Below are 24142 nucleotides of genomic sequence, written 5' to 3' on the forward strand. Positions count from 1 at the left end.
ACCCGGCATCCTGAACTATTACTTTGAACATTCAAGGCAGTATCCTTTTAACTTGCTATGGTGGCCAAAGCAGCAGACGGAGCGGCTTTTTGGCAGAAATTCATCATCTTACAGTTCTGGCAGCTAGGAGTCCAAGATAAAGGCGTTGGGGGCACGAGTGTTTTCTTCTGAGACTTCATGGCTCTTAGATGGCCGTCTTCTTCCTGGGTCTTCATAGGGTCTTTGCGCTGCTCATGTCTGTGTCCTAATCTCTCTCTCTCTCTTTTTTAGATTTTATCTATTTGGGGGGGTATTGACAGAGATAGTGACAGCACAAGTTGGGAGGAGAGGGAGAAGCAGGTTCCCCACCCTGTAGGGAGCCTTACCCCAGGGCTCCATCCCAGGATGCGGGGATCATGACATGAGTGGAAGTCCCACGCCCAACTGACTGAGCCACCCCTGTGCCCTTCTAATCTCTTCTTATAGGGACCCCAGTCACACGGCAGTGGGGCCCACCCAAAGAGCTCATTTTGACCTAATTGCCTTTTTAAAGACCCTATCTCCATATATGGTTATCTTCTGAGGTATTGGCGATTGAGACTTCAACTTATGGATTTGGGGGGTGGGGGACACAATTCAGCCCCTAATAGATATGCAGGGGCATTTTGTTATAGTTTTCATGTGTTTATTGCATGGAATCACTTGCTGTCCATATATTCTCCATGGTGAACTGTTCAAATCTTTTTTCTTAAGATTTTTTTTTTTTTTTTTTAATTTGAGTAGGGAGAAAGAGAGCATGAACAGGAGGAGGGGCAAAGGGAGAGGGGAAAAAAGCAGGCTCCCCACTGAGCAGAGAGCTCCCACTAGGGACTCGATCTCAGGACACTAGGTGTCGGGAGCCAGTACAGGAGGCCTACTATAAGAGCTGTAAGGGACTGAATATGATTGGCTGTTCATTTAGGTCCACTCACGCGGGAGGTGCATGAGCACTGCGGTGATTGGCTAGGCGGGCTAAGCTGCCGGTGTATATATGCTTGAATGTACTTGTAGAGGGGCGGGCCCGCCCGGAGCCAGGCCGCGCCGCGCCGCGCCGGCCGGCCTGAGGGGGCCTCAGCCCGGACCATGGCGGCGGCGCAGTTCCGGTTAGGCAGCGGCAGCGGTGGCGGGCGCCGAGGGGCCGCGCCCGGCCCTGGAGGTGGCGGCGGTGCCCGAGCGGGGCGGCGGGAGCTGCGTGCTGTGCTGCGCCAGAGGGGGAAGAACATAAAAAGAAGCCATTAAAGAAGTTTGCCTCCACGCGTGTCTCCGTGTCCTTCTTGCTGGCGAGAGCGACAAGTGGTGCCGAAACCCGGGAACTCGTGCAGAAGAGACACGCGGAGTTAGGCAACGATCAGGTAAGGAGTGCACCTATTTCTGTCTAGTGACAGGGAAAGTTCCTCAAGTCGAGGACAAGAGTAGAAAGCTTTCCGGGATGGGAAACGAGATGGCTGCAAAGTTCCTAGGATAAGGATGAGAGTAAAGCTTTCCGGTATGGGAAACGAGATGGCTACATATAAAATGCTGGGGCCACTTTCTGATATCCTTAAGGCAATTGGTACTCCTTTAAAAAATAAAACAGCTTGTTTGTTTTTGAGAGAAGTGGGACAAACGGCTCCCTGGTTTTTGGAAAGGAGCAGAGGAGGGAAATCGCCCAAAAGCCAAAAGGTGAGCAAGATGCAAAAGGAGCTTGCAAAAAAGGAGGAAAAGCTAAAGAAGGCTATGGCGCAGCTCAAAATGCAGGGGGAAGTTATGGCGCAGCTGAAATTAAAAGCTAAAGAAGGAGCTATGGCGCAGTTACAATGCCCACGCGCTCAGCTCCAACAGCGCCACCTTACGAGGGGCCTCCTCCATATAAACCTTGCTGCACCAAGGCCTGCTCTTGTGCAAGCTGCACCGCACGAGTGGCTGCCATAGTAGCCTCTCAGGAGTTTGGGTGGGAACAGGATTCTCATTCAGTCCTAAAATCCCCACTTACTCTAACTCCACCTTTTTTGGCTATAATTATACCTACCAAGACCCTGCGCAAGGTGTGTCAGCTCACCTTCTAGATAGGTGGCTGCTCTGCAATGCTGCACAGGCATGTACAGGCTTGGAAAGCCTTCACTTTATTAATGGGTCTACATGGCGTAACTGTACGTACAACTATCACATAGGCTCTCGATTTGAAAAAATTGGATTCCACTTTAGGTAAGGCTGGGCCCTTCTTCAGGTTCACGAGAGACTTCATTACGACTTCACATCTTTTTGTTTAGTTTAAACTTTAGTGATAACGTACCTTTAATACGGATTCCATTTGTTTTTAAAACCTTGTAAATATAAAAGTTTGAATTAAAACAACTGTTATTATTGCAAGGGTAATTCAAGTTTACATGGTTTTTACATTTTCAATGGTGTGATGACTTTTTTGATTCTGTGTACTCCAAGGTACTGGAAAAGTTTTTCTTTTACCAAATTTTTTCAACTTCTACTAAGTATAATTTAATGTAAATTGATGAAAACTTGTGCTACTTTTTGTAACTAAGTTGGAAACAAAAAATGATAAAAGGAAGTATGTAAGGGGAAAATGATTCTCGTTAAATCCTGCATTTTCAGTCTCCGTTGTGTCATGTGTATCAACATATTACATACTCCATGTAAAAATTTGCTTAAAGTATACAGCATTTAGCATGTAGTATATATGCCGTAGGTATTAGGTTGAAACACTAAAGTCTGCCAGAAACTTTAGACAGTAGCAAGAAAATTGTTTTGTTTTTTCTTGGGGAGTATCAGTTTTGCAAACTTCAGTTGTAAATTTAAAGGGCTGACTTTAGTTCTTCCACGGTAATGGCTTGAATAACATCATCTTTGGGATATTGCACCTCAGCTAAGCACATAAGTTACTCACCAACGCCCGTCTGTGTTAGAGCTCCCTTTCTTTTCATAGTTTTTAATGCTTCTACTATTAACAAGTCATCTAGTCTCTCTTGTGAGTCCCAGAATTGTCAACTATCAGAATGTTGGAACGCCACAGTGGGAGACTCGGCAGTAATAGCCAAGATACCGACATACATCCCTATGCCAGTGCAAGTGAACTCCGATAACTTGCCTGTGTTGCTACGGCATAAAAGAGATTTTGGGATAACAGCGGCCATCATTGTGGCTATTGCAGCATCTGCCGCCGCTGCTACTGCTGCCACGGTAGCGTTGACAACCTCAGTACAGACAGCAGCTGCGCTCAACAACGTCACAGGAATGGTCGCTGAAGCATTGGCTACGCAAGAACAAATTAATGGACATTTGCATGCTGGGATCCTTATTGTAAATCAAAGGGTTGATCTTGTACAGGAACAACTTGATATCCTAGAGTCAATTGTGTCGATAGGATGCATACATAATATGGCTGGACTTTGTATCACCCCTATAGCTCATAACAACTTATCCTTAGCAGCTAACCTCTCTAGACAATTAGGAAATATGCTTAATGGTACCTGGAACCGTCAATTTCAAAATTTCACTAGGCAATTACGAGCTCAAATTATGTCCATAAATTCTACCAAAGTAACTATTGCACCTGTTAGTGAGTGGAAAAAAATGTTACAGCAATCTGTTTCGTTCCTCAAACAGTGGGCCGGACTTGGTGCCATGGCTGTTCTCTTAATCACAGCTAACATACTAATGTTACGTTGGGTGTGTGGCCGTGTCCGTCGGGTGTGTGGCCGTGTCCGTCGCAATCAACGACAATAACACCTCATGGTTCAAGCCATGATGGCTCTTGAAGCTGGTACCTCCCCCCAGATATGGCTAAGTATGCTAGATCGGTAGTCAAAGACGGGTAAGACTGATCCCACACCATAGCAACCTAAGACAGGGGCTCTTCGACCAGGGAGAGTACCCGATGACGGGTAAGCATGTGTGCTGAGGATTGGCAACCTAAGACAGGCACGATCTCAGCCATTATAAATAAATAAAAAAGGGGGAACTAGGATTGGTTCAGAACTGAGCAGAAGGCAGATGCTTAACCGATGGAGCCACCCAGGCACCCCTGACTGTTCAAATCTTTTGCCCAATTTTTTATGGAATTTTTTTCTTTTTTAAGTGAACATTTTTTTTACATCTTTATTGAGATATAATTGACATACAATAAACTTCACATTTTTAAAAAAGTAGGCTCCACACCCAACGTGGGGCTTGAACTCACAACCCTGAGATTACCAGTTGTGTGCTCTACTGAATGAGCCAGGCAGGTGCCCCTAAATTGCGCACATTTAAATCATAGGATTCGGGGCACCTGGATAGCTCAGTGGGATAAGCCTCTGCCTTAGGCTCAGATCATGATCTCAGGGTCCTGGGATCGAGCCCTGCATCGGGCTCTCTGGTCAGCGGGGAGCCTGCTTCCTCCCCTCTCTCTGCCTGCTTCTCAGTCTACTTGTGATCTCTCTCCCTCTGTCAGATAAATAAAAAAAAAACACCTTTAAACCATAGGATTTGGTAGGCTGTGATGTGCATATAGACCCGTGAAATCACCACTACAGTCAGGATAGTTAAGATTTCCATCACTCAGTTTCTTTCTTTCTTTTTTTTTTTTAATATTTTGTTTATTTATTTGATAGAGATCACAAGTAGGCAGAGAGGCAGGCAGAGAGAGAGGAGGAAGCAGGCTCCCTGCTGAGCAGAGAGCCCGATGCTGGGCTGGATCCCAGGACCCTGGGATTATGACCTGAGCTGAAGGCAGAGGCTTTAACCCACTGAACCACCCAGGTGCCCCCGCCACTCAGTTTCTATCTGCTTCTTCACCTTCCCTCCCTCCCTCCTCCCCTCCTCATCCCTCTCTCCCCAAGCATCCACTGATCAGCCTGTTACTATAAATTAATTTGCCTTTTCCAGAATTTTATATACATGGGCTTGTAGAGTATGTATTCTTCTTTATATGGTTTCCCCCACCCATTGTAATGCATTTGTTGTAATGCATGTTGTCCCATGCTGGTTCCTTTTGCTAATGGAATCGCTGAGCACGATTCCACTGGGATGGAGCAGTTATCCATCCCCTCACCTTTTGATGGACATTTGTTGTTTCCAGTTTGGGGCTATTACAAAGCGCCTATGCAGATCGCTGTACACGTCTTTGCACGGACACATATTTTCATTGCTCTTGGGCAAGCACCCGAATAGCTGGGTTACACGGTAAATGAACATTTAATTTTTAAAAAGATTTTATCTATTTATTTGTCAGAGACAAAGAGCAGAGGCAGGGAGAGCTGCTGGCAGAGGGAGAAGCAGGCTCCCCGCTGAGCAGGGAGTCTGATATGGGGCTCGATCCCAGGATCCTGAGATTATGACCGGAGCCAAAGGCAGATGCTTAGGTGACTGAGCCATCCAGGTGCCCCAGAAAGCTAAATTTTTAAGAAACTGTCACTGTCTTCCAGAACAGCTGCACCATTTTATATTCCTGCCCACGGAATGAAGAGAGTTCCTGTTGCTCCACATCCTTTCGAGCACTCAGTATGGTCAGTCTTTTTAATTTAACCATCCTAGACAATGTAATGGGTATCTTCCCACCGATTTCCCTGATGGCTAAGGATGTTGGGCATCTTTTCATGTGCTTTTTAAAATGTCATCTATATATTCTCCATGGCCAAGTGTCCTTTCAAATTCCTTACTCATTTTTAATTGGGCCGTTTTATTATTGAGTTTTCAGACTTCTTTATATATTCTGGATACAATCCCTTTATCAGATGTGTGATTGCCAAGTGGTTCTCTTAACAGGGTCCTGTATGGCCTCTTAGCTGCAAACCCCAATCACCCCGTTAATTCCCCCATCTGTCCATAAAGGACAGTGATAATCATTACCCTTATTCCCCAAGAAGCAAACAGGCTTGGAGAAGGGGAGACCCCATGATCTGTCGGTGGCACAGTAAATATCTGAACTCCGAACTCCAAACTCTACCCACAGGCTCCATCTCCTCTTGGCCATTGGGGGGCTGCCAGGAGCCTCGTCTCCCTGGAAACTCTGAGCGTCTTTAAGGACAAAGAACCCTGCCGTGTCCGGAGGCCGAAAGAGCAGGAATAAATCAGCCAGGCCAATGTGCTTCTTCCACAACAGATTTATTTGCTGAACCTTCATGCCGAGCCTTGATAAACATGCAAGAGGATGCATTGGGAGCCTCAGGACCCAACCGGCTCCCAGGTGTCACCAGATCAAGGCACTTTCCCAACAGCTCGGCAATACCCGGGACCCTGCGCGCTGATCTTGCTGCCGATGTAGGCTGCTGCTCTGATCCCCCCTAGTGCAGAGGACAGCTCTAAACCGGCCCCATCCGTGCCCAAACCCCACCTGAGACTAGCCACACCTAATCTACCCAGCCCTCCTGGCTGTCCTGGTGATGCAGGCTGAGATGAAGGTGGCCCGTGGGGTCGGGGCAGGGGGGCCTCAGCTACCGTTCCTCACTCACCCTGAAGCATATTCTGGGCCCGCCCAGCAGCAGCACAAGGCTCGGCACAGAGCAAGCCAAGTCCTCTGAATGACTGAGCAGTGGAGGATGCCAGCATGGGGAGGCCCGAAGCTTCTAGGGCCCGACAGCAAGTGTCCAGGGGCCCTTGATGGAGCTGGATCTTGGCACCCCGGCCCAGCTTGCGGCATTTCTTTGGTTTCGGGACTGCCTGAAGCCAAAGATCACAACATGCCTTCCCCACCACCCAAGCTCTTAAGACGGGCCCAAATGTGTCTACTGAAGGCCCCCTCCGTGCCAGGTAACTTGCGGGGGTTCTCCGATCCACGAACACAAATAATCTAAAATGCAAAGCCGTTGTCAAGCACGAGGAACACCCCTCAAGGCCTCCCCTCCCGCCTGCACGGTGCTTTAGAGTTGGTAAGGCTGGTTCACGTCCAGGTGCACACCAGCACTTCCACACGGAGGTGCTGGGGGGGAGGGTCTCCACTACACAGATGGGGAATGCGAGGCTCGGAGTAGGCAGCTTGCCCAGTGCCGTCGGGGAGGAGCGGGCACGAGGAGAGGAAGTCGCAGCTGCTGCCTCACAGCAGACACTTAGGAATTGTCCATCAATTTCATGAGTCTCAACCTGACTTGAAGTTTTTCTGGAGTCCAGATGTAGTTTTAAAGAGGGAATAGTAGAACCAAGAATATAACTGTTGGGGTTTCTGGCTGGGGCCACTGCCAGGGTGCTGTGGGTCTCCCACCAAATAAAGCTGTGTCGCTCTGGTGGCCTGGCAGAAAGAGAGAGGGACCTCTCTACCCTCTCCTCACCCCCATATCTCATTTAACCCCCCCCCACATGGCCCCAGTTTGCAGACTGGGAAGTTGAGGCCCAGAGAGGGGAGAGCAGAGCCCACAATGCTCCCGCACTGGCTCTGAGGGTCCTGGGTCCGGGTCTTCTCCCTGGCACCCCTCAAGGCCTCTGGGCCATACACTAATCTGCCTTCTTGGTCTTCTTCTTCCTGGAGCCCTCACTCAGCTCCTCCTTGGACCTAGCAGGTAGGGCTGAGTGTGGTGAGCCGGGCCCGCCTCCGCCATGGGACCCACCGTGGGATCCACCATGGTTGTCGTGGTGATGGTTGCCCCCCCAGGCGGTCCCAAACAGCACAGGGCAGATGTAGCCCTCCAGAACATCAAAAGGGGAGCTGTGGGAGTGAGTGGCCGTCAGGAACACCTGAGGTAGGGTAACAGAGAGACAGGGAGACAGCAAGAGAGATAGAGACCAAGGTAGAAAGCAAGATGTGGGGGGTAAGAGGAGGAAAGAGGGGAGAAAAGGCCAGCCAGGTCAAGGTCAGAGGTAGTCAAGACCCATCCCTCTGGCTTTACGCACCCCCAGGAGGATGACTAACTATGGTAGGTTTTCTGGATATAGGACTTCTGGTGCTGAAACCCCAGACAGCAACGGGGACAACTGATCTCTCCCCTCAACATCAGGGGCCCCCCAACACCTGGGCCTAGAGAGAAACAGTGACCAATGGGTCCCCTCCCTGGCAGCCAGCAGCAGAGCTCCCCAGATCTATGGGGTAGGGCAGTGTGGTTCCCAAAGACCCTTCCTGGGTGAGCTAACTCCAGCTCAAGGCCTCAGGATGAAACCAGCACCATTCCTCATCCAGCCTGAGTCCCTGGGGTCCTGAGTGTACCTTCCCGGGTCTTATCTCTCAGCTCTCCACCACCAAGGCATGAGGCCCTGATTCTCCAAACAGACTCCATGTGCTTCTGTCCCTCTTTTTGGCCTTTGCCCAGGCTGGGCCCTGTGCCCAGAAGGCCTTAATTGTCCTCACCCTGTCCCCACGTGCTGGACCCTCCTCCTATCAGACCTTCTTCCTATGCACAGACCTATAGGGACTCCCTTCCCCAACTCCCTGCCTTAGGGCTGTCCATTCTGGGACACAAGAGCACACGTCTGAGCTCCCAGCCTGGAAGGTGTGGGCTGGCGTGGGGCAGGGCAGGACGGCTTACCTTACAGGATACCATGAACATGGTGAAGACGAAGATGAGGCTGGCTTTGGACACCGGGAGCCAGCGGGTCTGCTGGAGGGTGAAGAGTATGGCTCCGTAGAGGCTGGCTTTCGTGGGGCTGGAGGGGGCAGCCTCTGTTACTATGAGGCACCACGCAGCCCAGGCCTTTTTCCCTCTGGCCCAGACCCCCTTCTCCACCTGCCCGCTACCGGCCCCAGTTTTCATCCCAGCTTCTCCTGAGTGGGAGGTGGGAAGCTGCCGGCATGGCATAGATAAGGAGTGGGGGGGGATCTCTCTGCACAGTAAAGGGTTAACTTGGCCCAAAGAGAGGTGTGGCTTTCCCCTCTGGCTCCTGGGAGGTCTCTTTTCAGCACCTGGAAATGTCCCGCCTGAAAGGAGTGTTTCTGTTCATTGGGGACTTTGGGTCATACCAGTTAGGAACGATGTGATTTAAGGTGGGGTCTTGGGCCACGTGGTATCAGATCGACCTCTGGAGGGGCTGAAGACAGGTCAGGCATGCAGGCGGTCAGCTATGTCTGTGTAACCAAACCCCAATAAAACGTCCCCCAGAAGGTAGGATTATAACACATGGTTTTTCTTCACTTTTCTTTCCTTTCCTATGGGATGGGTTTGCAATATTTTAACTTGTTGCAGAAGAGAGCCCTGTGACTTCTGCTCCCGATGTCCGTGGTTCACTGATGTCCTTAATGATGATAATTCTGCCTGATTATTTCCAAAGTGCTCACCAGATACCAGGGCCAGGGAGTTCATGAGCATGAATCCATGAAGCCCTCACCCTCTGCTCAGGAGGCCGAAACAGAATGCAGGATGGGAAAACCCTTGCCCATTTAGTAGCAGGCAACGTCACGTTCTGGGTCCCCATTTCCTTGTCGGTGAACTGAGGGTGGGAATAGGTCTCCAGGGGGGATGAGATGAGATAAGTGTGAACTGGGAATTTTCTTTGGCATATGGGTGAGCCTTTTAAAAAAGTGTCGTATTTTAATGGCTCTCACTTTCTTTATTATAGATTGGGAGAAAATTTAACGAGCCCAAACCAATGAGGTCTTTTAAAAATGTATAGGCTAAATGTAGCACAGGACCCAAGGTTGGGTCCTGGATGCTGCCCTGTGGTCCTGCCTACCTAGTTCCAGCTACACTTGCCACCCACACTCTGTGCCCTGCGTTCTCCACCAATGCTCTGTACTCCTTCCCACCCACACTCTGTACCGGGACCCTGCAGAACTGGGCAGAATCATTGTACTTTTCTCACTTGACAGTTGGCAGAGGTGCTGGCCTCTGTCCAGAGGCTTGCCCTTTGCCAGGAAACTCCTACTCACTCTTCAAAACCCAAATCAAGTATCTCATCTCCCTACGGCTCTGCTTGCTCCTCCCCCCAAGGCAGAGTTACAGTTCCCTTTCAGCTCCAAAGATGCTCCATGACCTCTGGAAGCTTCTGGAAGACAGAATTAGTGGCTGGGGCTTCTAAGTTACTGGGAACATCCAACCCAGGGTCAGGCCCAGGAGGCACCTGTACATACAGGAGGGATGGTAGGGGGGTGGAACAGGATACTCACAAGGACATGTGCAGGATCTCATTGGTCTCTGGCTTCCAGACCCCTCGGAGCAGCTGTTCAACGTTAGACATGAGGGCGACGCCAGAGCCTAGGAGACAGGGTGCTCCTGAATGAGCCGGCCACCTCCAGCTCCCCACTCTTCTTGGCTGAGTTCCCAAGGAAGCAGCTTCACTGCTCCTAGAGTCTTCTCCAGAGAGATACTGAGCCTGGGTGTACAATAACCAGCTGCAGTGGGGAAACTGAGGCTCAGGAAGGTCACATGGCATATTTGGAGTAAAAGCAGCATGAAGGAATTGAGCTCATATCTCATCTCCAAGGCATATCTTGGACAAATATGGGTTGTCTGCCCTGATATCCCTAGCCCAGGACCCTGAACTGTGCATAAGGCTTCTAGAGGGCTCCCCATCTCAGTCTTCCTCCTCCTTAGGGTTCTAAATTTTCAATCTTTCTTAAGCCATGTTCCCTCTGGGAGGCAAACTATACCCCTGAGGCATTTGTTCTATAGCATAGGCTTTGTGGAGAGCAAATCAGGAGACCCACATGGGACATAATGGTTGAGATTCTAGAAAAATCTTCCCATTTACCCCAAATGTATTGGCTAAAGAGAGCTGAACACCCACTCCAGAAATGGCTGTGCTGAGGTACCTGGTATGTACCACCAGTGGGTTCATATCTGATATGAACCAAGGGTTCATATCTGGAGTGATTTTGTCCCCAGTGAGGCATTTGGAAATATATGGAAATATTTTTGGTTGTTGCAACTGGGGCAGGGCTGCTACGGGTGGGTTAAGGTCAGGAATGCTGCTCAACATCCTACAGTTGATCCAGCCCCATGTGTCAATGGAGCTGAGTACACTATGGCTCAGTGGAGTGTGCCCGTAGGCCCCGGCATGTCAGCAGTACTCACTTTGGTATCAGGGAGCAGGGATAAGGAGGCCCATGGTATTAGCAAAAAGAAAGTCGAGCCTTCTTTCCTTGTCTTCTTGTTACTCCTGGGTCCACCTCTACAACTATTATTGCTGGACTGTCTATTTCTCCTTTAGCTTCTCTCAGTTTTTGCTTTATATATTTTGATGCTATTTTTAGGTGCATATATGTTTATTATTGTTGTATCTTCCTAGTGGATTGACCTATCATTATAAAGGGCCCCTCTTTAATTTTTAGTAACATTTTCTGCTTTAAAGTCTATCTTGGCCTACCTCTTAGCATAACCAAAGGAGAAGGGAAAAGGAGGACTTCAAAGTCGTTAAGAATGTGGATGTTGAATTCTGAGGATCTGGAGTCTAACATAGCTACACCCCCTTAGCCGTGTGACCATAAGCAAGTCATTTCATTTCCCTTCTCAGTAAATAGGGGATGATGTTAGATTTTTCCTAAAGCAGAGTCTTAAGAATCAAATGAGATAAGAGATTTCTGGTTGTCACACAGGTGGGCACTACTGACATCTGGTGGGAGAAGGCCAGGGATGCTGTTCAACATGTTACCCCGCACAAGACAGCACCCACCACAAAGGATGACCAGGCACCAAACATCAGTAGTGTCACAGCTGAGGACCCCTGCTTGAGAGATAGTCATCATTGTCTTGTGGGCCTGTTTATCTTTGACAGTTAAATTCTGGAAGAATCTTCCCATTTACTCGAAAGCTGTCAGCTAATGAGGCTGGACTCCCACAACAGTCCTCATAGCCTGGAGCAATGTCTGTGCCAACCTGGGTGCCAGACATGTATCACTGAGCAGGGGTTCTCAGCGGAGGTGACTTCCCAATGTCATCATGGTCCTGTTTACCTTTGACCCAGCCGGTGGCAATCATGACGAACCACCCATGGTGGTAGTGGTGGTGGGCGTGATGGATCCCCACGGCAATCTTGCGGACTCTCACTACCTCCTTCATGGCCACGAATATAAGTTTCACAGGCAGGAAGCAGACACATTTATAAAAGAGGTCCAGAGGGCAGAAGAAAATCAAGTACCTTTGGGGAGAGAATGCAGAGCATCAGGGGGAGACAGACCATTGAGGGTCCCTGGGGGGGTTGAGGTTTTGTCCAGATCCCCCTCCCCGGCTTGCTGGGCTTGGGAAAGAGTTGGGCAGTGGACAGCAGTGCACTCAGGTCCGCTGTGAATGTTGTGCAGATGGGTCCCATTTCCTCCAACCCCATTGACTCCAACCCCACTGCCCACCTTCCAGGTGGCTGGGTCACCCCTGCCCCCAAATCTGCTCTCCCATACCCCACCAGCTGGACAGTGCTTACCAGACAGCTGTGGCCAGCAGGATGCTGGAATTGTTGCTGAAGTAGTCGATTAGGGGCTCCCCGAGGAGCAGATCAGCCAGGATGTAACTCCCGAAGCAATGCAGCATGGCACACAGCCAGGATGCCATGGGATGACGCCGGGACAGCTCGACTGCTCCTGAGGGGCACAGGGGTGTTCCCCACCGTCACCAGAGTGGCAAGGGCATGCTTTGTCCCCATGCCCTCCAGTCAGCCCATCCTAATTCAGCTGCCTTGCAGCTTGCCCATTTCAGAGGAAGAACCCAGGCTCAGACAGGCTGGACAGGTGCCTGAGGTCACATGGAGAAAAGGCAGAGCTGGGCCAGGGCTCCTTCTTCCGTGCTCAGAGATGTGGCAATGACGGTAACACCAGGTCCCACTTAGCAAGCCCCTCCAGGTCTCAGATACTGGGTTTACATTTATATGAAGGAGTTGCTAAATCCTCATTGATAACCACAGCCAAGCGGTCACTCTCATCCCTACAAGAGAGGGTGATGTGGAGAGGGAGCGATGTACAGATGAGAACGCTTCCATGCGGCTGCTTCTGACTTGGGCTGATGCCAAGATCCCTACAAGCTCATGCCTGTCCTCTTGGTCTCTCCTTCTTTTTACCTTTTTAAAAAAATTATGGTAAAATATACATAAAATGTGCTACCATTTCTAAGTAAACAGCTCGGCGGCATGAAGCACATTCACACTGTCATGTAACCATCACCACCATCCATCTCCAGGACTTTTTCATTGTCCCCAGCTGAAACTCTGTCCCCATTAAACACTAATTCTCTGTTGCCTCCTTCAGCCCCCTGGCTCCCACCATCTACTTCCTGTCTCTGTGAATTCCACTCCTCTAGGGACCTCATGTAAGTGGAATCACACATATTTGTCCTCTTGTGTCTGGCTTCTTTCACTCAGCATAATAACCTGATTTTGTAGCATGCGTCAGAATTCCTTCTTCTCTGAGACCGAATAATCTTCCGTTGTATGGATATACCACATTTTGTTTACCCACTCACCCATCGATGGACATTGGAGTTATTTCTACCTTTTGGCGATGACGAATAATGCTGCTAAGAACATAAGTGAAACAATATCAATTTGAATTCCTGCTTTCAACTCTTCTGGGGATACACCCAGAATGGAAGTGATGGGCCAAATGGTAGTTCGATGTTTAACTTGTTTGAGGAACGGCCATATTGTTTTCCATGGTGGCTGCACCAGTTTATATTCCTATCAGCTGTTCACAAGGGTTCCAACTCCTCCACCTCCTCCCCAACACTTGTTGTCTTCTGTTACAAGCTAGTGGCACAGAAGGAGCAAAGACACAAAAGCAAAAATGGCCAAGCACAAATGCCACCTCCTCTAGGAAGGCTTCCTTGCTTTGCTGGGTCAGTCACTCCTGCCTCTGGGCTCCCATGACCCTGTGGACTTTATCCTATTATGGGTCTTGGTATTTTATTTAATTTTTAACACTAAGAGAAAGTAGATTAGAGGTTGCTTAAGGCTGGAGGGAATGGGGGATATAGGAGGGTGTAGCTAAAGGCTACAGATTTCTTTTGGACGTGATGGTTGTACAATTCTGCGAATATACTGAAAACCAACTAATGGGATGCTATAAATGGGTGGTATGTGAATTACGGCTTAATGAAGCTGTTATAAAATAAAATGAATGACAGAAAAAATGTAACTTATTTCAGTTTCTGTAACTGAGGATACAGACTTATAAATGATAGTCAACTGAGTCTTTTTATAAACCCAAGGCAACAAAACACACACAAAAAAATGATCTTGCTTAGCAAACAGAAACAGGAATCCCGGGGCACCTGGGTGGCTCAGTGGGTTGAGCCTCTGCCTTCAGCTCAGGTCATGATCTCAGGGTCCTGAGATCAAGCCCTGCATCGGGCTCTCTGCTCAGCAGGAAGCCTGCTTCCCCACATGCCACCCTCCACCCCGCCCCCCCCCGCCGGCCTGCTGCTCTGCCTACTTGTGATCTCTCTCTCTCTGTCTCTGTCAAATAAGTAAAAAAAAGAAACAGAATCCCATTTGTCAAGAAAAGGGCTCAGTGCACTTACCTTCCTTTTGTTTGTACATCAGCATTGCTGGGGGACTTTACAAACCAGATACCTGAACCCCACCCTGAAGCATCTCAGTCGGCCAGTGTGGAGCCTGCTTAAGACTCTCTGTCCCTCTCCCTCTGTCCCTCCCTCACTCCTGCTCTCTCTCTCAAATAAATCTTTAAAAAGAAAAGAGAAGGTTACATACTATATGGTATCATTTCTATGACTTTCTCCAAGTAAAAAAAAAAACATAGCGATACGTGGCAAAGAGTAGATCAGTGGTCACCAGGCGTTAGGGCTCGGAGGAGGATATAACTATAAAGGTACATCGCAAGGGAGTTCCTTTGGGGTGCCAGAACCATTCTGTACCCCAACTGTGGTGGTGATTATTAGAATCTATACACAAGGTGCCCCTCTTTTTTTTTTTTTTAAGCTGTGTTTATGTATTTCAGAGAGAAAGAGCGTACACGCGAGAGAGCACAAGAGGAGGAAGGGGCAGAGGGAGAGAGAGAATCTCAAGCAGACTCCCTGCTGAGTGTGGAGCCCAATGCAGGGCTCGACCTGAGCCAAAATCAAAAGTTGGGTGCCGAACTGACTGAGCCACCCTGTCACCCTGTTTTTTGTCACTTTGGGGGCACCTGGGTGGCTCAGTTGATTGGGTGTCTGCGTTCGGTTCAGATCTTGACCTCGGGGTCCTGGGATCTGGCACCACACTGGGCTCCCTGCTCAGCAGGAATTCTGCTTCTCCCACTGCCCCGCCCCCTGCTCGTGCGCCCTCTCTCTCTCAAAAAAACAAAACAAAACAAAACAAAAAACCTTAAACAAAAAGTCACGTTGTTTCTAGAAATTGAATGCCTTTAGTCTCTAACCTGAGTCTGAATGCTTGGTCTCTCCATGACCTGCACCCCGGGCAAAGCCACTGACATGAATACGGATCCATACTGTTGATACACTCAACGGACTGGTTTGGTCTTAATCCTTTGGTGAGTAGGGGGACCTCCTCAGTCTTACCTGCTGCTGCACGCCCAGTGCACAGCGCTAGGCCTGCCAAATAGCAGCCACCCAATAAACAGCTGGGAGTGAATGAACTCCCGCCCTCATGGAGCTCCCCTTCTAGTAAATGTGGAGGGAACACCCCAGGCATTGAGGCTGTGTTGGGCACTCTGGGTCCCACTATAAGAGACCCTCCCCACTTCACTGATTACTTACTGATAGTAAGGGCATTACTATTTTGTTCTAGGAAACTATACCCCTTCACTCCATCCTCAAGAGCTGTTAGCCGCACATGATATACGGATCATTATTCCCACTTGCAGCGAGTTATATGGGGGACTAGGGTCCTCCTGCTCAGCATTCGTGCCCACCAGAACCTCAGCATGTGACCTTACTTGGAACAGGGTCATTGTAGGATCTTTTACTCTAAGAACCATGAAGTTGGCTCTGTGTGCCACTCAGAGTCTGCTTGAGATTCTCTCCCTCTTCCTCTGCCCCTTCCCCAACTTGCACTCATTCTCTCTCTCTCTCTTTTTTTTTAATCTTTTTTCTTATTTATTTATTTATTTATTTATTTATTTGACAGAGAGAGAGAGATCACAAGTAGGCATAAGCAGGCAGAGAGAGAGAGAGAGGAGGAAGCAGGCTCCCCGCTGAGCAGAGAGCCCGATGCGGGACTTGATCCCAGGATCCCGAGATCATGACCTGAGCCGAAGGTAGTGGCTTACCCACTGAGCCACCCAGGCGCCCTCAAATAAATAAATAAATAAATAAATAAATAAATAAAGTCTTTAAGAAAACCATCTGAAGCAAATCTATGTTCACATCTGTTAAATCTGTTTGGAGGGGAGAAAGATGTCCATGATATTTATTCTGTGTGTATGAAATACTTAATCATCAAAACTAGTAAAAACAAGAGTCCCCCTGGAAAGCCAATAGGCAAGAGGGACATGATGTTCATCACACAGGGTTCCACCAGCCTCCTATCAGATCCTGACCACTTGCTCCCTCTCTGATGGTCATGATCAGAGGTCCAGGAGCAGAAGGTGGGCAGTGGGGAACCATGCTATATCCTACTGGAGAACCTAGCAAAAGGTTCTGGAAGGCTCTTAAAAAAATCATGTTCACGGGGCGTCTGGGTGGCTCAGTGGGTTAAAGCCTCTGCCTTCAGCTTAGGTCATGATCTTGGGATCCTGGGATCAAGCCCCACATGGGGCTCTCTGCTCAGTGGGGAGCACCTTCTTCCCCCTCCCTGCCCCCACCCACCTCTCTGCCTACTTGGGATCTCTGTCAAATAAATAAATAAAATCTTTTTTAAAAAATCATGTTCATGGTAGCACTATCTACAATTTGCCAAAAGGTGGAAACAACCCAAGTGTCCCCCAATAGATGAATGGTTAAACAAGATGTGGTAGAGTCACACAATGGAATATCATTCCGCCTTAAAGGGGAATGAAGTCCTACAACATGAAAACAAATCTTGCAAACATGCTAAGTGAAAGAAGTCAGACACAAAGGGTCCCACAGTGTGTGAGGTCATCTGTATGAAATGTTCAGAACAGGCAAATCCACAAAAACAGAAAGTAGACTGGTGACTTCGAGGGGGGGGCGCTGGGGGAGGAGAGGGTGGGGACTTACTGCTCATGGGGCTGGGGTTTCCTTTTGGAGGAAGGAAAATGTTCTGAACTTACATACTTCATTTGGTGGAATCATATAACATAGTCTTTTACCTCTCGCTCTTTCACGGAGCACAATATTTTCAAGTGCCATATTTATTTTTCTCTGCTGTAAGACATGCTAACATAGGAATAGAACCCAAGTTCTCTCTCCATTCTCTTGCACAAACTACATTTTATAATCAGGAAACTTGCTTAATAAAAGTCTGAAAGAAAGTTGTAAGCACACTCCCCTTTCTCTTTGCCATCCCCAACTAACCATGAGACCTTGGACAAACCATTTTTCCTCTGTGTCCCACTACTTCTGCCAGGTGCGAACCCCAGTCCCTTCTTTGCCCAGCTCCTGACAAGGGCAGGAATTGAAATTTCCCTCCTCGATCTCACTCTGGAGTTACAAGCCCACAGCGCATCTTCTCCCTGCCCTCGAGGTTGTCCTAAGTCTCAGCATTGACAAAGGTCCTACAGTATTAGGCAGAATGTTCTCTTCTCTTCCCTGGGGTGTCTATTTAAAAATGCTGCCAGCTGAGAGTTAATCCTTTGGAGCAGCTGGTGGGTCCTCCAAGGGCTTGGGTCAGGTGAGGCACCCATGTTTTGCAGAAATGGATACCTCTGCATCTAAAAATAACTGTTAGGGGTTGAATTCTTTCCAGGGTCACTCTGGTGCCCTCTGGGACCATCCCAGGGACTGAGTCCAGGGAGCAGGGGGTGGGGGTGGGGCCGCAGGTAGTGGGAGTAAAGCAGGCTCCCGTGTTTGCACCATGGGTGAGTCCTGGTAGAAAAGTCACAGACCAAGGTTTGCCCCTGCTGCTCACTCTCTCTGGTGTGGCCTTGGACAAATGACTATTCCCTGCCAGCCTCAGCTTCCTCTGCTTTCCAAAGAAGAAGATGAGAGTACCCTCTTCCCAAGTTGTATTGGTGATTCAAGGCGGTGTGGGTGATTATCAAGATGATTCTTAGCATTATCAAACTTATTTGTCTCAGCAACCCAGAAGACCAAGGTCAGTCTCCTCATTGCCACACTGGAGAAGACGGAGGCTGATGGGGGATGGGCCTGCCCTGAAGATCACACAGCAAGGCAGTGCCGAGAACCTTCTCTTTGGCTCATTCCCTTTGCCATACTCCTTCCTGGTTTCTCTTGCTGGGTTCTGGGGGAGCATCAGGAACCACGAGAAAGTGGGCTGCAATCCCAGGTTTGCCACCAAAGCCCTCCCCTCTCGCCGGGTGAGCTTGGTTAGTCACTCCTCTCTCCGGGTTTCAATGGGTGCGTTTGTGCATAATGGGGGTGCTGTCTAGAGGGACCAGTCAGCCTGATTTGCCTGGGACTGAGGGGTTCCCAGGACATGGGGCTTCTGGTGCTTGTCTTAACAGAACCTGGGTCAGGTGGTCACACCGGTGCTATTACCCATTTCAAAGGGCGCCGGTGAGAACAAAAAGAAATTGCTTAGAGCTTAGCAATTATGCACGAGTTATTCCTGGAGCTGAACTGAAATGGAAAGTACCTGTGGGTGGAAATTTTAGCTGATGGATTTATAAAAATCAGCTCTGCCTGAGGAGGGAGGAGGAAACCCTGATCACGTCCCTAGCTCTGGCCTGGGATGGGCATCCCAGCATTCCCTCTCTGGGGGTTAGAGTCCTGTCTATGGAAGGCAGGGAAGCACTAGAAGGTTCCCCAGGGCACTTTCAGCAAAGCCATGGCTCTGCACTATTTAGTCTGAGGTCCAAACATGGGAGGTGTATTTACAGAGCTTCTCAGTGACTTGAAGGAGCTCAGCTGTCTGCCTTGGTTTCTTCCCCTGTGACAGATTTTTGGAAGGTTGGAGGAAAGGCAGCCCTTCACCCTCAAAAAGCTTAGAGTTCGTGCCAGAGGTCTCAAAACAGGGCTCAAGGAGCTGTCTTGTTAGTCCCACAGTATTTTAGATGTTCAACCTGCAACCTAGATGTCTTTCAGTAGGTGAATAAGTAACTATGGTGCATACGTACCCTGGGAGATTACTCAGCAATGAAAAGAAATGAGCTTTCCAGCCACGAAAAGACATGGAAGAACCTTAAATGCATACCGCTCAGTGAAAGAGGCCAGACTAAAAAGGCTACACACTGGTTGCAATTCTATGACATTCTGCAAAAGGCAAAACTATGGAGATGATGAAAAGATCAGGGGTTGTCCAGGACTTGAGGGAGGGAGGGGGCAGGATGCTCATGGGGAGCTTGGGGGATTTTTAGGTTAGTGAAATTATCTGTAGGATAACCTAACAGTGGATACACATTATACAATTGGTGAAATCCACAAAACGTACAACACCAAGTAGCCCTAATGTAAATTCTAGACTTTGGTTGATGATATGTGATAGTGATATTATAATAATAATGAAACGGGCTCCTGGATTATGACAAAGGTACTCCTCTGTGCAGAATGTTGATGGAGAGGAAGTCAAAGAGTACACGAAAATCATACTTGCAGCTTAATTTTGCTGTGGATCTAACTGCTCTAGAAAATAGCCCATTAACTTCTTAAAAAGAAAAAAAATGTTAATTGTTTTATTTAAAACAATTTTTTTAAATTTTTTTAAACAAATTAAAAAAAAATGTCTGAACAGCCGAATATATACACATAGGGAACTGCATATCGCACTTCCAGCTTCCCTTGAAACATCACTTCTGGTGGTTCTTGCTGCAATCAGGCGAAGATGTGCACAACTGGGTCTCACCTGGGAACAGTCCTCACGTGGCTGGCAGACCGCTTCCCAGACATCACCTGCCTGGTCCTTGAAAGCACTGGGCGTTTGGGACTTGGTCTAGATCACTGCTTCTCAACTGAGGGCAACTACATCTGGGGACATTTCTGGTTCTCACAACTGGCTGTCACATTCTGGTCGTCACAACTACATGCTACCAGCATCTAGTAGGCTGAGCCACAGGGATGCTGTGATATATCTTGAAATGCCTGTGATGGCCTCCACCACAGAGAATGATCTGGCCCTGTCACTTGTGCAAAGACCTGGGCAGCACTGTTTACACAGAACTGGTTCGCATCTGGGGAACTTAAAAAAGACATACTGACACTGGTAACGTGCACAGCGATTCTAATTTAAGTGGAAGGGTGCTGCGGGAACAAGAGGGTTCTGAAAAGCTCCCCAGGTGAGTTTAATGTGGAGGTATATTTGAGAACCACTGGTCTGGAAGGTTCTTGGGACAGGTCAAGGCTTAAAAGGATCCAGGACTGTCATTCATTCGTTCAACCACCATGCAGCCGACATCCACTGCTTTTTCTTCTCTTCTTGGATAGAACTAGGGAACCGGGAGGTGAGCCAGATCTTCTCCTCCCTGCTGTATTAAGGAGCTCCAGGTTCTAATAAGGAGCTCCTGCCTCTTTTAGTCCATCCTTCCTTAAATATTATGCAGATTCTGATTCAGCGGGTCTGAGGGTGGGGGGGAGGGTGGGCTGGCATTCTGCATTTCTTAACCAGCTCCCAGGGGCCACAGATGCTGTTCATCTGAGGACCACACTCTAAGATCTGTCCTCATTCAGGATTCTCACGAAAGCCTGACCCAGAAAATGCCTGCATCTCGGGAAACACATCCTCCTACGTCCTTACAAATAATTGTAACTACCTCTCCCAAGTGCCTTAGACCCTACTATGGAGAAAGTTCTCAATACATCTTTACAATAGCCTGGCAGAAGAGTTTGGGATTATGTTCCGACGAGCCTGTTTAACAGATGAGTGAGCTGAACCTCACCGAGGTGCAGACACCAGCCTGGTGTTCAGTGGTAGAGGCTGACTCCTAATTCAGAGATTTTCCCTAAAAGCCAGCATGGCTCTCAGCTCCACAGGTGTGCTACCTGTGCCATTGCCCAGGCCCCTGTGTTCAGAAAGGTCCCACATATACTTTAGCGCTGCTGTCACCATCTTGAAATTCTACTTTCTGAGTGGGGAGGCCCCCGCAGATTCTGTGGCTGCTCCTGTAGTCAGTACACAGATTCTAAGAAACATTCGTAGAGGCTCAGCAGGAGCAACAAACAGGATGGGGTGGGGTGGGGGGCTAACAGCTAAGCCCAACCCCTCCCTTTTCTAAAGGGAAGCAAGTATCTCAGCAATTGGAGTGAGTCTTGGGGTCCAGCAGACCTGGGTTTGAGTCCCAAGGCTGCATTTACCAGCCATGGGACCACAGGTTGGGCATGTAAATTAGCTTAGCCACTATTTCCTACTTCCTCAATTGCAAACCGAGGGCATTTGAACTGGGCAGGGGTTTCTCAATCTTGAAGGCATGCAGGAATCACTGGGGAGGGGACCCTGAAACATAAGCATGCAGGGATGGCCCTATCCCAAATATTCTGATTCAGTTTGTCTGGAGTGGAGGTGAGATGGGGGTTTAAGAGCCCCCATGAGCCTTTAATATAAGCAGGTTATGAACCACTGGACTTCCCCATCTTCAGGAACCTTCAGGCTCCAGTACCTCTAGTTCAGGTGACTTATTCACTCTGGCAGAAATTTCTAGGACCACTCCCCCCCCCCCCGCATACTCCCGGCCAGCCTGAAGACCTCTTTCCTCCAGACATTTGTGTCCTACATCCCTCTGAAGTGCCAGCCCTCCACAGTTTAAGATTTCCCAAGGTGTGCTAGGTTCTGTACTTGCCCAGGAATCGGCATGAACCACCAAAATCTGTCTTGGACAGGAAATGCAGTCCTGGCCCGTGCTAAGACAACACAAAGCTTATTTTGCTTTGCAAAGTAACTGATCTGCAGAATAGCTTTTAAAGAATAGGCTCTGGCTTGTGGACGGGCAAAAATAAAACAGAACAAAAACACTTGGCAAGCAGAATATGATCCTATTTGCATAAAATCGTGCTTTACCATCTCTAACTACAGGGTTATAAACGCATGGAATAGAGGTCTAGAAGGGCCTGCAATACCTCAACTGTAAGGATCTTTTTTCCTTTCTGTTTCTCAGCTTGATTTTTAAAAACAAAGAAGCACCTATTTTTACAATCTGGAAAAAAAAAAAAGCTATTTCAGTCCTGAGAGAAGAATATAGAGGAATTTACATCTAAGTGTGAGAAACAGTCAAAAAGTTTCCAGATGATCGATCCCTTTTCTAAAGCTAAATTCTTTAGTCCCTGTAGTTGGCTGGTGTGCTATAACAGTTAAAACGCTAGGAGATGAACAAGAAATACTCAGTGAGGCTTATCTAAAAATAGACCACACTCTAAGGAGGCTATTTACCATCATCTAAAAAAAAATGCTTTTAAAAAACCCCAAGAAGCAGAATCTTTCTTCCTTTCTGAGATTCTCTGCGGGGGGTGGAGGGGGCGCTCTGGGGCTGGCTGGGTTAGCTAACCCCAAATCACCCTGCCCTAGGGCAGATTCTGCTCAGTAAGTGGAAAGGATCCGCGCCACCGCTGGAAGAATTCCCGCCGGGCGCGGGAGACCCAGCTTCGCTCTGTCGGAGGAGGAGGGGAGATTGCCCGAGGGCTGAGGGCCGCAGATCAGCGGGGGCACCGGTGTCACTTTCTCTGAACCGGATTACTGCCCCCAGCACTGCCGGTCCTTATATAGACACTGAGCCGCTCCGGCTCTGCGCGCCAAGGGCAAGGAGGGAGGTCACGGCTGCGGGCGGCCAGGACATCTGGACTGACGGGCAGCACCGACCCCAGTCTGCGCTTTCACCGCGACCTATGCCGCTTGCCAAAATTCATGCGACCCCGCCGGGACCCCTGACCTTCTCTTCCAGCCCCCTCCCGAGCACCCGTTCCCCCTCTTCTATACAATTGCATTCCTCTCCTGCCATCCAGCCCTCATCCGCTCCTACTCCCCCAGCCCCACAATCCCGAGGGCTTCTCTCCTTGCCCTCCCTCGTCTTCCCCCCGCCGCCCCCCGCCCACTCCTTGTGGAAGAACAGCACGATCCCAGCACCTGCTGCTCCCCCGAAGCAGTCCCTGGTACTGTGCCCCGCCATGATCTAAGGCTTCCCCCTCCCCGCGACCCGCAGGTTTACCCCCACCCCCCGCCCCGCGATGCCAGCCCCCGCGGACTGCTGGCTCTGGCTCACCTGGCTCATACTTGAGGTAGAGAATGGAGACGATGAAGTAGCTGAGGTCGAAGACTGGAAAGAGCGGCACCCGCGAGAAGCTGAGCGCCAGCTCACCGAGGCTCAGCGCCGAGAGCAGCTCCATGGCGCCCACCGGGTTCCACCCCAGCCCCCGGCCCCGTACGTCCCGCAGCCCGCCGCCGGGTGACTGCGCCCCCGCCGCAGGACCCGCCCCCGCCCGCCAGGCACCGCCCCCAACCCGGCCCCCGCGGGAGAGGAGGGACGACCGCTGGCCCCGGGGCGGGTCGTGGGACCGTCCTGTCCCATAAAGCCCAGTAGGGTGTCCCATACTCTGTGCCTCGGGCCATCACGACCCCCTTCAGCCCAGCGAGGTAGGGTGCAGGGGTGTCCCTGTGGTGTGAGTTGGACAGGGTAGGTCTCCATGGCGGGGGGGGGGGTGTCCTTCCCGCACAGAACTCACCCAGAAGGGACGGGTCGGTCAGGACCCTGTCCTGGTGGGACTCAATTAGGACCCATGTCCTCTGGAGCCTTGGATCGGGACCTGCATCCTCTGTGGGTCTCGACAAGTGGTGAACCCCATCTTCCCGTGCCCTAGAGTGTCAAGACCCCCGTCCTCTATGGAGCTTTCATGACCCTAGTCCTCTGTGGGGCTCTGTAAGTCATGACCTCCATTCCCCACCAGGAACCCTGTTCTCCAAAGGGACAGCTCGGTCGGACCTCCGCACCCTCGTTAACTCTAGCCTAGGGGGGAATCCCTGCCTTCCATTGGGCTCAGGAGGAACCTCCTCCCCGCGGGAAACCATGCCCGGGAGAGTCCACTACAGCAGCACCCATTCCTCTGCGCAGCTCAGTGGTCAGGAGGCCGGGTTTCTCCAGAAGCCGCCTGGGAGACCCCAGCCCAGAAGGAAAAGCTATGGCACTAATTCTGCAGCGCGCAGGGGTCTCACGGCTGCGCCGCACGCCTCCAGTGCGTAACCCAACCTCGCCCGGGTTGGTGCCAGTTTTGGGTGACGTCACACTCTCGCCCCGCCCTTTCTTCGCTACCCCTGGGCCTCCCTAGCGAGAAGGGGCGCTAGTTTTTTCCTAAAG

At 49.7% G+C, this 24142-nt stretch overlaps 1 protein-coding gene across 2 annotated transcripts; it reads right to left on the reverse strand.

Moving 5' to 3' along the window:
• Window positions 1-6077: 6077 nt before the first annotated feature.
• Window positions 6078-24023, reverse strand: TMEM38A (transmembrane protein 38A). Of its 2 annotated transcripts, XM_045082162.1 has the most exons (7): window positions 23514-24023; window positions 23054-23107; window positions 12268-12424; window positions 11804-11988; window positions 10019-10106; window positions 8445-8562; window positions 6078-7659 (listed from the first exon to the last, which is right to left on the reverse strand). In XM_045082162.1, the coding sequence occupies exons 3-7, from the start codon at window positions 12393-12395 to the stop codon at window positions 7420-7422; spliced, it is 759 nt and encodes a 252-aa protein (XP_044938097.1). In that variant the 5' UTR covers window positions 12396-12424; window positions 23054-23107; window positions 23514-24023; the 3' UTR covers window positions 6078-7419. The 2 variants fall into 2 exon arrangements, with proteins under 2 accessions (XP_044938097.1, XP_004761128.2); XM_004761071.3 differs by lacking the exon at window positions 23514-24023 and having other exon boundaries at window positions 23054-23268.
• Window positions 24024-24142: the final 119 nt, after the last annotated feature.

Source organism: Mustela putorius, unplaced genomic scaffold (assembly GCF_011764305.1).
Source record: "Mustela putorius furo isolate JIRA1106 unplaced genomic scaffold, ASM1176430v1.1 tig00000095_pilon_pilon_pilon, whole genome shotgun sequence".
Classification (NCBI taxonomy): Eukaryota; Metazoa; Chordata; class Mammalia; order Carnivora; family Mustelidae; genus Mustela; species Mustela putorius.